The sequence below is a fragment of the Acipenser ruthenus genome, chromosome 38, assembly GCF_902713425.1.
Source record: "Acipenser ruthenus chromosome 38, fAciRut3.2 maternal haplotype, whole genome shotgun sequence".
NCBI lineage: Eukaryota > Metazoa > Chordata > Actinopteri > Acipenseriformes > Acipenseridae > Acipenser > Acipenser ruthenus.
This window is the reverse complement of record NC_081226.1, coordinates 3,540,723-3,555,876: the sequence shown is the minus strand read 5'-3', so window position 1 is coordinate 3,555,876 and position 15,154 is coordinate 3,540,723. Positions and strand designations below refer to the sequence as shown.

The 15,154-nt window shown below is 38.9% G+C and overlaps 1 protein-coding gene and 1 long non-coding RNA gene across 2 annotated transcripts; both read left to right on the top strand.

Moving 5' to 3' along the window:
* The first annotated feature begins 13 nt into the window (after positions 1-13).
* Positions 14-5,378, top strand: LOC131706888 (uncharacterized). The gene is made up of 4 exons (XR_009310870.1): positions 14-60; positions 177-218; positions 761-849; positions 3,685-5,378. It is a non-coding gene; the product is annotated as an uncharacterized LOC131706888 (long non-coding RNA).
* Positions 5,379-7,074: 1,696 nt separating this feature from the next.
* On the top strand, positions 7,075-14,580 carry LOC117971090 (casein kinase II subunit beta). Its single transcript, XM_059008821.1, has 7 exons — positions 7,075-7,243; positions 8,345-8,427; positions 9,413-9,515; positions 11,025-11,140; positions 11,546-11,621; positions 12,333-12,522; positions 13,212-14,580. The coding sequence occupies exons 2-7, from the start codon at positions 8,356-8,358 to the stop codon at positions 13,300-13,302; spliced, it is 648 nt and encodes a 215-aa protein (XP_058864804.1). The 5' UTR covers positions 7,075-7,243; positions 8,345-8,355; the 3' UTR covers positions 13,303-14,580.
* Positions 14,581-15,154: the final 574 nt, after the last annotated feature.

The window sequence follows — 15,154 nt, the reverse complement described above, 5'->3', positions numbered from 1 at the left end:
TTCATTATTTCCTTACAGATCCAAACCCCTCAGACCCTCCTTCCACTCCAGTCTCTAAAGGTATGGAGTGCAATCTGTTGAGTGTAATTCACAACCCTAATCAGGACTGAGGCTTTTTATAAATGACTTAATTATTTTATTTTACTTATTTATTTATTTTCATTATTTCCTTACAGATCCAAACCCCTCAGACCCTCCTTCCACTCCAGTCTCTAAAGGTATGGAGTGAAATCAGATCAGTGTGATTCAAAGCCCACCTCATGTTTCATGTGAACCACTAGACCTATTTAAGCCATGTAAGGTTTGTGTGCAACTATTCAGCAACAATAATGTGAAATCTGAAGGATCTCAGTGTCTGATTGCTGCAGTGATCTAGCGTGAGACAACTGCCTGCCTTCCATCAGGTACCTGCAATGTAACTCAGGTTATCTAAACTACACATTGTAGATGTGTCAATGCATTGAAAACCACTCATGGGAATGTCAATGAGGCCTAAACTAGCATGCAGGCATTCAAATGGTGCCTAATGTGCAACACTTCTATACTTCAGAAAATTGCCCTAACACTAGACAGTCATTTAAACATCTTAAATGACATCTTTAAAAATCTACCTCTATGCCTGCTTCTTGCGTTATTGGTAACAGCCCCCCATCTGAGCCTTGCACTGAACGCACACACTGTGCTGCACATTGAGGGGGTCCTCTTGTTTTATATTGTGTGTATATAATGTGTGTGTGAACTCTTCTGTTTGTCTGCACAGATAACATGGCAATCGGAAGGGTCAAATTGACCGCACCAAGAGGAATGAATCTTGAAGACCCCAAAGTGAGCGAAGCCATTTTAGAGCAGGTGGGTAACATTCCCTTTTGTGTTGATGTTTATGTCACTTCCTGTTTATTCATTTTCCACAGTGATAGACAGACAGACAGACAGACAGAGAGAGAGAGAGAGAAAGAGAGAGAGATTTTAAAAATATCTTTATTATCATAAATAACACCGTGTAACAAATTTTTATTTTTTTTTTTGGTTCCTGGGTAGTAAGTGTTATTTCCTAATTGCTTATGCCTCAAAAGTATAGAAAATGGCTATTATTCCCCACAAACTTTGCTTTTGTGACCAGGACAGTGATATTTTGAAATTTACCTATTTTCCAGAACATTCCAGATAGATTCAGTGCTGAGTAAACTTGGAGTAACTTCTAGAACTTTCTAGAACTTTCCAGTAATATAAATAGTAGTATAAATACAGGGGCCTTAAGCCCACCAGTTCAGTTTAGTTCCAGCTGCCTAAGTGGATACATATCTGCATTTTTCTGAGATGGCATCAAGGTCATAGGAGACTTCAAAATGGTGGCATTCCTGATGGGTCTCCAAGGCGGTTTTACCAAGTTTCCCTGCTATCTTTGCCTTTGGGACAGCAGGGACACCAAGGCGCACTACCACAGGCGTGACTGGCCACAGCGGACCGAGTTCTCTGTGGGGAGAAACAACGTCAAGTGGGAGCCACTGGTGGACCCCCGGAAGGTGCTGATGCCACCACTGCACATCAAAATGGCCTTATGAAACAATTTGTCAGAGCTCTAGATAAGGAGTCAGCAGCCTTCAAGTACCTTCAAGACTTCTTCCCTAAGCTGTCTGAGGCAAAGGTCAAAGCCGGTGTCTTCGTTGGACTACAGATAAAGAAGATCCTGGAGTGCAATGAATTCCCCAAGAAGCTCACTAGTAAGGAGAAAGCGGCTTGGAACAGCTTTGTTGCAGTGGTTCGGGGCTTCCTGGGCAATCACAAGGCTGAAAACTATGTGGAGCTGGTTGAGACTCTGGTGAAGAACTACGGCACAATGGGCAGTAGGATGTCCCTCAAAGTCCATATCCTTGATGCTCATCTTGATAAATTCAAGGAGAACATGGGAGCGTACTCGGAGGAGCAAGGCGAGCGCTTCCACCAGGATATACTGGACTTTGAACGCCGTTACCAAGGACAGTATAACGAGAACATGATGGCAGACTACATTTGGGGGCTGATTCGTGAAAGTGATTTACAGTATAATTGTAAATCTCGAAAAACTACTCACTTCTAAATCTTTTGTAGTCATTTTTGTATTACTTTAGTATAAATACATGTTAATTTGGATTCATATGTTGTTTTTTTCTGACTTTATGTGAATGAAAAGACACAAATTCGCCCGTTTTCTCATTGGAAATAGGTAAATTTCAAAATATCACTGTCCTGGTCACAAAAGCAAAGTTTGTGGGGAATAATAGCCATTTTCTATACTTTTGAGGCATAAGCAATTAGGAAATAACACTTACTACCCAGGAACAAAAATTGTGTTACATAGTGTAATCATACATTAAACAAACAATTCAATAACAATACAAAACATATACATATTTAAACAAACAATTATACAGGAAATATTATATTTTTATTTTATTTATTTATTTATTTATTTATTTATTTATTAAAAAATCACACCCTCATAATTAAAATTCCTTCTTCCACTACAAACACCACTTCACCAATAGCCCGGACTGTTTGGAACAACTCTAATTGATGTACTAATTTATAATACATAAAATCAACTCGCACTCTGCAAGCCACCAGCACTTTAAACACAGATGTTACATCAGCAGTCAGTACATTGCTCGGTCTGTTTTTTCTGCTTTTTAAAATGGCTAATTTAGCTTGACCAATAAGAAAATTAGCCAATTCAACTCTAGACTTATTCCCTTTAGAAAAATTAACCCCATATATGAAAACAACATGGGAGAAAACCATTCCTAAACAATCAAACAGCTCATCTAGTAAATTCATCAGAGACTGCAGCCTTGGACAGAACAAAAAACAATGAAAAACAGTCTCTCTCTGCTGACAAAAAACACACTTATCATCTGCCTCTGACTGGATAATACTGAGAAACGAGTTCACAGCAACAATGGTGTGCAGAACTCTCCACTGGAGATCACCTACTCTTTTACTGAATACTGCACAGTTGGACTTGTCTGTTTTTTTTATAGGGGGCTGCTGAATGCCTGGATGCTATTTAGAGTACAACGAGATTTTAGGTGTGTGGGGTTGTATTGGCTCTTAGAAGAGCCGTTGGTATATAATCCTAATTTGAAATGCCCAATTTTAGAGTCAAATAGTTTTAAGTGTGTACTAGCTACTAAAGGATTGATAAAAAATGTGCATTTAGTGGATCTTAAAGAGTGAGCTTGGAAAAGCCCTGAGGTCCTAGCATCTGAGTTGTGGGGTGAGATCGGTGAGGATGATAAAGGGTTTTTTAATACAGGTGTGGGCAGCCTTGTCTAGTAAGGGCATGAAGGTTCTGAGTCAGTTTTTCAAAGGGGACAGTTCTCAGGGTTTAGAGCCAGAGGTTTTTAAGCTTCAGGTTAGACCTGCTGTTGATCAGATTGCTGACTCCCCAGGACACCTTTTACAGTTTGGAGCATTCTACAGCCTGCAATTTGAAACAATGGGAAATTAAGCATTGTACAGGCTGTGTGTTAAGATTAGGAACTTTAAAAGTTTGAAAGATGTCCCAGACACGCATTGAAGAGAGAGATGGGGTGTTGAAGTTTCTGTTAAACCTGCCTGGAATAACCTGTATAAACCACCAATCCAATCTAGGTAGATAGATAGATGCTGCATTCTTTGATGTGTTTCTTATGGATGCTGTTTCAGATTCGGGAGTACCTCTCCAAGAATTTTCCGATGGAAGGCGTTAAGATGCGCTGGAGAAAACAAGACGGAGAGATTTTCCACAAGGATGAGGAAGAGGAGGAGTAGGAAGAGGAGCTCCAAGCAGTGAGATACCAGCACAGGCATGACAAGTGTGACTCAGGACATTTTGTCATTGATCTCTATTATAAACTAATCAAAGCGTGCTTGTATTTCTCAATGTTTTATATACATTGGTGGTTGGTATTACATCAAATAGATTCAGATTGGGATTAAAGTTTATTTAAGGCTTTTAAGTGTGTGTTTAATGTTATATTAGCAACTACAACTATAATTTAAATTAGATGTGTTGAGGGTTTCAGTTTTAGATTCATTTTACAATATCTACTGGTACAACTCTGATTTATTTTAAGGTGTGGGTTTTAGTTATATGTTACCTACTGGTACAACATTTATATTATGGTGATGGGTGTAATTTTAATTTATAATAAGTACAATACATATTACATTAGTTACTAGTGAAACTGATTTATTTATTTATTTATTTATTTATTTATTTATTAGCAGACGCCCTTATCCAGGGCGACTTAGAGTCGTAAACAAAAATACATTTCAAGAATCACAGTACAAGTAATAACAATTAAGAGCAAGAAAAATACAATGACTTTGGTATTTTATTAAGGATAAAATATTAAGGATTTACAATGTTTGTTCAACTTAAAATAGAAAGAGAGAAATAATTCGCAGAGTGATTACAAGTAGGTCAGTTTGCAAAGGCAAGATCGGAAAAATGGACAACTTGCAAGTTACTGCACAATCCCATAGGGGGCGCAATAAAAAAAAATACTATGGGAAAGGGTGGAGGCAATAATAATAATGGAATTACTGGATTTGAAAAGTCTTGATGCTACAAACTTTATGAACAAGAAATTATGGTTTAATTGCTTATCGGACAGACAGGGATCCGACATACAGCACATAAAGAAAATTCTTATTTTTTGTACATGATCCTATAGCGAAAGGAATTTGACAGCTCTTGATCTGAGCCTCTTCCACAAATCAGTCTGCAGAAGTTCTGAGCAGGAGCTGCAAGGGAGTCTGGGTAAGCGAGACTAGTTGCCCTAGTGCAGGGGTCAGTAACATTGACCCTTCCAGTCCAGGTCTTTGTTCCAACCATGTCCTTAATCACTACCTGGATGAATGGCCCTCCAGGACTGGAGTTGTCTATCGCAATGGAAGCAATCCTGCAGCATAGTTTAAGAGTGGTGGCGCCCCCTGTGGGCTTTATAATCAGCCTGTATTTAAAAAGAAACACCAGCATGTGTCTGCTAAGAAATAAATAAATAAATAATAATAATAATAATAATAATAATAATAATAATGTAGAGTGAAAGGACAGCAGTGTTTAGATCCACTGCTGTTTATTAAACCAATGTTGCATGACAGGAAACCAAAAATGATCAAAAAAATGATTTAGTTTAGTCAAAAGAAAACCCAGCTAAATTATTTTTAATAACACATACTGGACAAAATCTTGACTTGATAATGCAGTGAAAGAGAGTCACGCAATATGTTTAAAATTTTAAAGACGTGTTCTGGTCTCAAACACAGAGTCAGGTCCACCTGATTCAAAGTGGACGCAATGCACCATGGGGTTAAACCATGAAGGCTATGTGTAAGGGTATCTGTGCTTTGCATGAAGATTAATAGATATGAAACTGATTAGGAATAAGATCATTTCTCACTATTCATATTCTGTATTTCTGAAAGCAGTTTTACTGAACTATTTCAATAAAGTGTGTATCTCAAGCTTTGGCTTCTTTATTGACCATACCACACTGACAATACTGCTCTGATTACTAATGATTATTCTACACGAGAAGCACTAAGCAGGCTGAATGACATTTGAAGAGTGGAGCTGTGTAGCAGCATAGCGAAAGGAGACTCGGAGTTGGAAAAGCTGCAGTTCAAGCACGCAGGCACACTTTTAATAAACAAAGAACAAAACAGGCACAAATAAAAAGGCACAAGGGTTAAAATTAAGAGTTTGAACACAATAATCAGGACTACAGAGTCAGAACATACACGGGCCAGGCTTGACCACGCCTTCGCTGGCTTTTCTCCTTACACCCCTTCCCAAACAATGGCTTTTCTCTCTTTTATAAATGTGGCCACTCCCCAATTAGCACCCAATTACCTAACTGGGGAATGGCCATACTTGTGATTGTTGGCAGGGGCAGATTTAAGCCCATCCCTGCCAACCTTACATTCCTACACGCACACTATTTACAAGTAGGGCTTTTGCCCTGTACACACAAGGTGCCCAAGCACTTTAGTGTGAGAGTGAACCACAGTCTGCAGCAAATGAGAAGAGTTCCAGGTCGTATCTGACTAAGGTAGTCAAATATAAAAAAATACATATTTTAATTGTGGTTGTGTGATATTTTTTATTGATATTAATATCAGGTAAAAATACAGTAAAGAAATGATTTTGCTGTTCAATAAAGGTAGAACATGTTGTACACAGTACCATATATTCGTTTGCTGTTTTAAAAGAATAAGAATACCAATTTCAAGTCGCCTACAGTATCTTACAGTACGCAATCGGCAATATCCAGACCACAACAGTCTTATCCAGACCACATCAGGCTTTATAATCAATTGTGTAAAAGAGATGTAATTTCAGCAGTGTGGAGTAGTGGTTAGGGCTCTGGACTCCTAACCAGAGTGTCATGGGTTCAATCCCCGGTGAGGGACACTGCTGTTGTACCCTTGAGCAAGGTACTTTACCTAGATTGCTCCAGTAAAAACCCAACTGTTTAAATGGGTAATTGTATGTAAAAATAATGTGATATCTGTATAATGTGAAATAATGTATAATGTGATATCTTGTAACAATTGTAAGTCGCCCTGGATAAGGACGTCTGCTAAGAAATAAATAATAATAATAATAATAATAATTTCAATAGGCAAGCACAGCGATGCTACACCTTGAAAGGTGATATACAGCTTCTGATTTACATTCTATGTTGAAAGAAACTTTCACATGTGTGCAGTGATGGTTTTTTTGTTTCATTCCAAACTGGCCAATCAACAATCATAAACTTGGCTCAAAAGTATCATTAAACATTGTGAAACTGTAAACTTACCTAATGTGGTGTTGACATGTCACATTAACAGCAATAATACTGAGATATTTACATTATTTCAACATTACATCATTATATATATATATATATATATATATATATATATATATATATATATATATATATATATATATATATATATATATAGAATCAGACACACGGTTTTGGTATCTTGGCGTGACAATTATTAAAACTACAATTCCCATAAAGCCGCAGCGCTGGAGGAGATCACGTGTGTTCACCGATCGCCGCAGCTGCGCTGTTCCCCTCATTGCAGTAACCGAGGTAGCTGCTGTGTGGGCCGCAGGGTTGTCTGACATAAATCCGCATAGAAACACAAAAATACTGTTAAGAAGAGAAAAAACAAAACCGATTCGGTGTTCTTCAAAAGCTGAGAGACTCTCTCTTCACCTGTAAGTTTGTAAAACACCGAGAGTATATGTTTTTATCTGTTTTTAGAAGTGTTTTCTTAATATGTCTTGGTGGGGAAAAATAGCAGGCCCAAGCATCACGAAGCAGCCATATTTTGTAGAATTGTCATAGCGCCGTAGAGTTGGATACCGTAGCTGTTTGTATTTTTTTTAGATTCAACTAATTTAGGATTAAAAACCGACACTAGCGTAGCACAGCCATTAGCCCTTAAAAACATTACGTTAGAAGTAGCGGCGGTAGAAACACGTTCATGTTTAGAAACAACAGCGCTGTTTGCAATGAGCCGCAGTGTAAGATGAAAATCGAATCGATATTGCAGTATTGTGAACAGTTCTAGCTGTGAAATAAAGGTCTGTCTCGCGTTCTCTAAGCGGTGGGTTTTAGTTTATTAATTCACTAAGAGCGTTGGGTTTAATTTGAAATGGCATAACCTCCTTTTCAGGTTTTGGGGTACTGTTGGAGCTTACAGTAATAATGGGGCTGTTTTTCACAAACACTAAATAGATGGGCATTCGTTTTTTTTTATTAGAATGGAATAATATTTTTTTGATTTGATACCTGTAAGAAACGACCTGTTGAAATGAGCAACGAGTCTTAAGATGGGGATGTTGCCTGCATTCTAGGGACGTTGTTTCCCCTTTTAATGGAACTGTAAGCGGGTATATTTGCAGAAATTGATTGCCAACTTTTTCATGTGTTTTAGCCACTCGTGCAATTGTGCTTAATTTAAGCAAATGTCTTACTGTTTACACTTATTCTAATGCGAGCCCTGTCTTTTAAACAATACCATTTCATATTTATAATAATGCCGCATGCTGAAAACTGACATTTCAAAATGGCACTCACATTACACAATTGAAGGAAAAGTAGATGAAAAAACTTAGAGCAACATTGCACAAGGGGGCCAACATAGAATAAGATACACACAATATAATAATGTGGGAATACACAATTTCTGGAAACATTCCCCATGATAGTTCCATTAAAGCGACTGTATGTATGTGTGCGTGTTGAGAACCTGAAATATTCTCCACATTCCTTGCATTTTGAATGTTTTGTAAAGTGTGTTTTTATTCCTGCAGAGGAGATTAAAATGAGCAGCTCGGAGGAAGTGTCGTGGATCTCCTGGTTCTGTGGACTGCGAGGCAACGAGTTCTTCTGTGAAGTAAGCGTCTGTCTCTTACCTGTCAGCTTCATCTGGGTTAGAAACTCACTAACACTGTAATAATACAAAATAAACACATTTTAACAGAAGCAAGTTTGGTCTGAACTATGGTTGGTCATTACTGTTAATTTAATGTCCAAAAACAAAGCATTTGAATTAATCTCACAAATCCTGACTAATTTAACTATCATACTAAATTCAGCTTGTTATATAATATTCCCATATAATCCAAACACAACATGCTGTAAAACAAAACATAAAGTATTGCCTTTTTTAATCAAGAAAACTTGAATACAATAGGTAAGGATATGATTTTGGCACATTGATTTTTAGTACATTTCACAGGTGAATTGCGGGGGTAAAAAACAAGAATTCACGGAAAGGCCACCAAATAATGTAGCTACATCAACATACACAAGTATTTAACTATTAGGCTTACACCAAAACCAATAATATAAACTTTTGCTTTTGACTGCTGACAAGTTTAAATGTTACTTTATAAAACTTTCACACCAACGTAACTAACTTTTTTTTTTTGGGGGGGGGAATACAGTACTGTACGATGCAGGCTTTCACACTGTCCGCGTAGCGAAACAGACAGTGTCTGAAATAAACTGTGTACCTATTTCTCTGTGTGCTACAAGTCCTTCTGCTGGATGGAAAATTAAGGTTGTTTTTGTAGTTTTGTGACGTGAACAGGCATTTTACAGCTTTCAAAAAACAGGACTGGATTAAATGCTTTGAAAATACATCCCAATGTATCATGCAAGGGAAGATTGATGCGCAGTGCTCAGATGGAAATAAGTTGGATACATTCCTTGAGCTTGTTACCTAAACACTGGGGCTCAAGCACATATTAAAACGAAGCTTCTTTCCATCTCTGACAGTGAGTCGTTACACCCCTATCGGTGGATAGGTACAGTCATTCTTGACGCTGCTAGTTTTTTGTATTTACGGTATGTGTGTTTCTCTCTCTCTTCCACAGGTGGATGAAGACTACATTCAGGATAAATTCAATCTGACCGGGCTGAATGAACAGGTGCCACACTACCGGCAAGCACTGGACATGATTCTAGACCTGGAGCCAGGTAGGTCCCACGCTGCATGTGAGTTGAGGTCCTTACAGGTCCTGCATTGTGATCTGCTTTTACTTACATTTACACACTGCACTAACACTTTCTCTAACCCATGCTTCAAAATATTCATTACTATTATTACTGCTCCCTTCCTTTTATTCTGCTGAGAAATATGCACTTGGTGGTTGAATTCATATTACAAATACAATGCTATTGATAAGCTGCTTAGAGGTGCAATCCGCAACCAGTGTTAGGTAACCAACAATAATTGGTGCATTTAGTATTCAAAAGCAAACTTGTGTAGACTCTTCAGTAAATACTACTGGTGCATAGCAATGTATGTGCATTATGAGAACTTTATTATTCAAAAGTAATGAATGCAATTTGTTTAGGAGATTCTGACATTCCTCATCACAAATAGCTTTACTTTATCAACATGCAAGGAAGGTGTGCTTTTCTGGGTCGCTTGGCACGCAGGGCTCCAAATGAAGCACTCCAAATGTTCAATTGCACCTCTCAAGTAAAAACATGCCCTATCACCAGTTACTGCATCTCTAAAGCTGCTGCATTCTGGTACCCCTTGCTGTAGGTCACAGCTAGGCCAGCCTGTGGTGCAGTAGCCCGGTATTCGCTGGTAGAACACAAAGCCTGGCACACAGTCCCAGAAAATTCTGCTGTGATGGGAACACACTTCTCATCTCGCCTGTAGACTTATTATTTGGAGCTGTTCATGCAGCTGTGAGAGAGGAACAGTTCATTACCCTGGTCCTTTACAATAATGCTCAATTGTAAGCGTCTGATCCTGAATTCTGACATTGAAGTATCATTGTATTAGCGATGCAACAATTAATCAGTTACTGATAAGCATGGTTTTTATTTGATTGATTTTTAATTGCTCTTGTTCCCTATTTGGAGCCACGTACACGCACATCTATATTATGGATGCATATTATGATTGGTTTGGTATTGTATCAACTTTTAGCTGTTTTTGACGCCCAATCATTTTTTGGGAAAACCGCAATGAAAGTTTAAAACTAAAAAACTGGACCTTATTTCTGCAGCCAAGGAAGCAGGACATATCACTATTACACACGTGTGTGTGTGTGTGTGTGTGTGTATATATATGTGTGTATGTAGCAACAAAGTAATCGGACAAATACAACAAATTTCAATACTTGCACAGTAAATTATGCTACCTTAATAAAAGAAAAATAAACTGACTTGCTCACAGAAGCATCAGATTTAACTAACTGTACCAAGTTTCACCAAAATCTGAAATCTATCGTGATATTTTCACAATTTTGGTTGATTTCGTATAGAATTACCCTTTTGCATTTTAATACAGTTTTATCAATGACTATGTGTCCTATAACAAGTTTAGTAGTTTTTGAAGGGCTTTTGTCTGCACATTTGATTTATACCTGTCCAACATTTGTTGCGGATTTCCACCTCTGCACCGCTACACAGCACAGACACAAAGCTATGAAACACTGGCACAGTGACGGTTGTGTGTGTTTGTAGATGAGGAGCTGGAAGATAACCCAAACCAGAGTGACCTGATAGAGCAGGCTGCAGAGATGCTGTACGGACTGATTCACGCACGGTACATCCTCACGAACCGCGGCATCGCGCAGATGGTAAGCCAGCCACAGGGATCCAGCTTAGTACTAAAAAAAACTGTCCCTCTACTGGTGTATGCAATCAACGTTTAACAAAATATACCTAATATATTAATGAGTTAGTAGCTTCCGATGTCATTTTAATTGCTGTTTTTACCTTCTCATTAATATCTTTCTGGGGGTTGGAATCAGTCAGTGTTACTGGGTTCTGCTATTCCAGTACTGAGTCATACTGATCAGGTTTAACCTTTATCTGGTTTTGAGCTTGTGTGGAGAAGTGCAGGGTCTGAAGTCATTCCATTCAAAGCACTGTAATTTCTGAACGGAGCACTGTTGACTGTTTTCTTGTTATAGAGAACTCGCTCTCCGTCTATCAGGAGTCGCTTGGTGGCTAACTGTCTTGTTGTGAACTCTGTCTTTCAGCTGGAGAAGTACCAGCAGGGTGACTTTGGGTACTGTCCCCGAGTGTACTGTGAGAACCAGCCCATGCTCCCAATCGGTGAGTGAACACCCTTTGAACACTGAAGTACCGCGTGCGTGTGCTACTCCTGCTCTGGCATCGCTGCTTTCTTTCGATTACGTATTGAGGCTTTTCTCTTTCTGTTTTCTCTCTTTCTCTCTGTGTAGGGCTTCAATGTAAATCTTCCTCACTCTCTTTGTTGGGGAGTCTACATCCCTGCTATCTGTGTAGTCTCAACAGTTTAACTGTGTATGCGTGTGTTTAGTTTCTGTTTCTTTTTCAAATTGCTTGTTTCACAAACCCTGATTTAGCCTAGATCTCGGGCTACCTTACCTAAGCTAACAAAAACAGTCCAAGGGGGCTCTACAAGGTCTTAAACTTTAGGATTAAACATATTTCAAACATTTTGAACTACAAAATACTGGGGATGTTTGTACACCAATCAGAAAAGCCGTCATTGTTGTTTTATGAATTACTGCAGCATATATCTGTACATAAGGTTGTGTATACAGCATTCAATTCAAGACATTAGAATATTAAATAAATTGCACTATACACTTAAATAAATGCCTGCGTATATGTTTGACTGGTTATACGTTTAGGAGAAATGTTAAATTAACACCATATTAGTTTGCTAGAAGTAAATAGCTGCCCAGTAGACTCCTGGATTTGACAACCAGATTCAACTCCTTTGTGCAAGAGGTAGGTAGGTACGGGACCCCAGTGTAACCGGATCTCACCCCTCCCCAGGCCTCTCTGATATCCCGGGTGAGGCCATGGTCAAGTTGTACTGTCCCAAGTGCATGGACGTGTACACCCCCAAATCATCGCGGCACCACCACACTGACGGAGCCTACTTTGGGACGGGGTTCCCCCACATGCTGTTCATGGTGCACCCCGAATACCGCCCCAAGAGGCCCGCCAACCAGTTCGTACCCAGGTGAGAGGGGGAATGTGGGCCAGGTGTTATCGCTCCATTTAAACCTGTCAGCACAGGGGGTGGGGGGTTCGCGTATTATCAATCACGCATGGAGTACAGACTTCAGAGTTGGAATTAATCATAATTTTATAGATTAATTGTTACAATTTCTATTAAAAAAATATTTGATCCAGCTGGAAATACCTTTCGGAATGCAGAAAGATTACAAGAAAATACATTCATGGTTGTATAAAACTTTGCGTGACGCTGAGATGGAATTATTTTCTTGTGATCCTGAACCTGTTTTGCTTTCTGTTGTGGAATGTGTTGGAAAGTGAATGAGATGGGAGGTAGTTTTATAAAGTGTCTGAGTTCTACACTTCCAGTATAAAACACAGATGATTTCAGCTTTGTAACAGTAATACTTCTGTCCTTGCACCAAGCGGCAGTTACTGTTCAAGCACCAGGTTTTATTTAAAGTTGTGATATTGTACATTTTCCATTTATATACATAACTACCTGCATGGCAGGGATTATGGGCATCTCCATAATCTTAAACATCCTGCTGCTGCTGAAGATTATTCATTAATGAAGGTCCTGGCTTGAAGGGTCTTCTGGACTGTGAGGTGGCTAGCCATGACTTGAATCATAACTTAACCACTTGTGATTGATTGATTGATTGATTGATTGATTGATTGATTTTTCCCAAGGCTTTACGGGTTCAAGATCCACCCTATGGCTTATCAGCTCCAACTGCAGGCAGCCAGCAGCTTCAAGAGCCCCGTCAAAGCCATTCGCTAGAGCTGCAGCGCCCCCTAGCAGTCTCCCGAGCACAGTGAACCATCAGAGTGACGCACACAGAGACGCTGGCTCCTCAAACAATTGACAGAGCAGTCTGACTTTTCCACTCAACGGGGGGTGGGGCACTGACACACTGGGGTCATTTCAACCAGATTCCTCTTTCCTTTTGTCATTCATAAAAAAAAAAAAAAAACATTTAAACAAACTATTGTTTAAATGAAGTTTTGTCATATTGTGACACGTTCTACAAATATTCATTAGAATGTCTCCCCCCAAGTGAAGGGTAATTCTATCTAACTTGTATCCTAGTCTTGTGTACGAGTGAAACCTGTATTCACTGGGGGGTAGTTACACTTCATTTGTACTGTAGTCGTCTCTCGCCCCTCCCTCTCACTTCTATTGGAGATAATCTGTTCAGCTAGGGACAGGCAATTAGTTGACTCGAGACAGGTTTTACTTTGTGAAGCCATTTCTGTAGGTATAACAAGTCTCAGATTAGACTATTAATAATATTGCAGCATTATTATTATTATTTAGTAATTTAGCAGACGCTTTTATCCAAAGAGACTTGGGGGTGAGCTATGCTGCTGCTGAGTCACTTACAATAGGACCTTGGTATGTCTCATCCGAAGGACGGTATAGTGTGCACTACTAGAATTATTATTATAGAAAAACAAATTGAGTGCCTAGTTGAAAAACTTAGGCAAATTGTGATGCACTGATTCCCCCCCCCCCCCCCCCCCAAATAGACAGAAAAACAGGCCACTGAAGGCATTGTACCAAAATGCAGTTAACACCCCAAGAAGCAAACCTCTCCCCCTTAATTTAAGCACTCATACGCTGTGTACCTGAACAATTGGTTGATACCAGTAACATTAACAGGGTGCATGCTACATACATCTTGATCAGTCCTCGTTTTAAATTTCAAACAAATGTAATCTGCATCCATCGCAACCTGCATTCTTTTCATGGTCCTGCTGCTGCATGTTGACGGAAGAAACGGGAAGTGATTTGTATGTTTATTTTTTGGGGGGGGGCAGGGGGAGTCTGTTTTAGTTTCTGCTTCTGCGTTACATAAGTTATCTTTTTTTTTTGTCCTGTTTTCCTGAAGTCAGCCTTCTTTGAAAATAAATGCTAATAATAATAATAGTCTGTGCCCCCACCCACAAAACAAAAACTTGGATTGTTCATTATTTCTGTGTGATTATACTTTCAGTCCGTTATAGTTTAATATTGTATGTATAATTTTTCTTTTTTAAATAAAGAATGTGAATTATATCAGCCCTTTTAAACGGATTGTCTTTGTGTCTGCTGAAATGGAGATTTATTTTGTAACAATCGCTATTTCCTAACCAGTTTTACTGTTCTGATGCATTTGATTCCCAACCGGTAATTGGTAGAGGACCTCCTAGGTAGTGACTTACTAATTTATCTCTTAAAGTGATTGTAGCTACCAAGATAATTCCATAATTCTTCAGGTTTGAAGAAAACAATGCATCTTTGTGGTGAACATGTATTTTGATATTATAGAATAATATCTGGTACCACTCTGGGTTAAAGAAAGCTCTCAGTTTTGATGCTTGGCCTTTAGGAAATGTTACACTTGCACTCCTGGGTCATTTCACCTCCATAGTGTCTTCTTGCACGAAGCGCGTTGGTCAATGGGGACTCTACTTCAGCTTAGTCTCCCAAAGTCATTGCATTTATCTATTAAACTGTCCAGCAAAATGAACAAAACCGTGTAACTTTTGTCTTCGATATTTTAGTAATGTGTGCCGTGGTGCAGTAACCACAAAAACGACCAAACATGTACTTCCACTTCAGCTTCAGTTATAAATGCAATTCTTCAGCT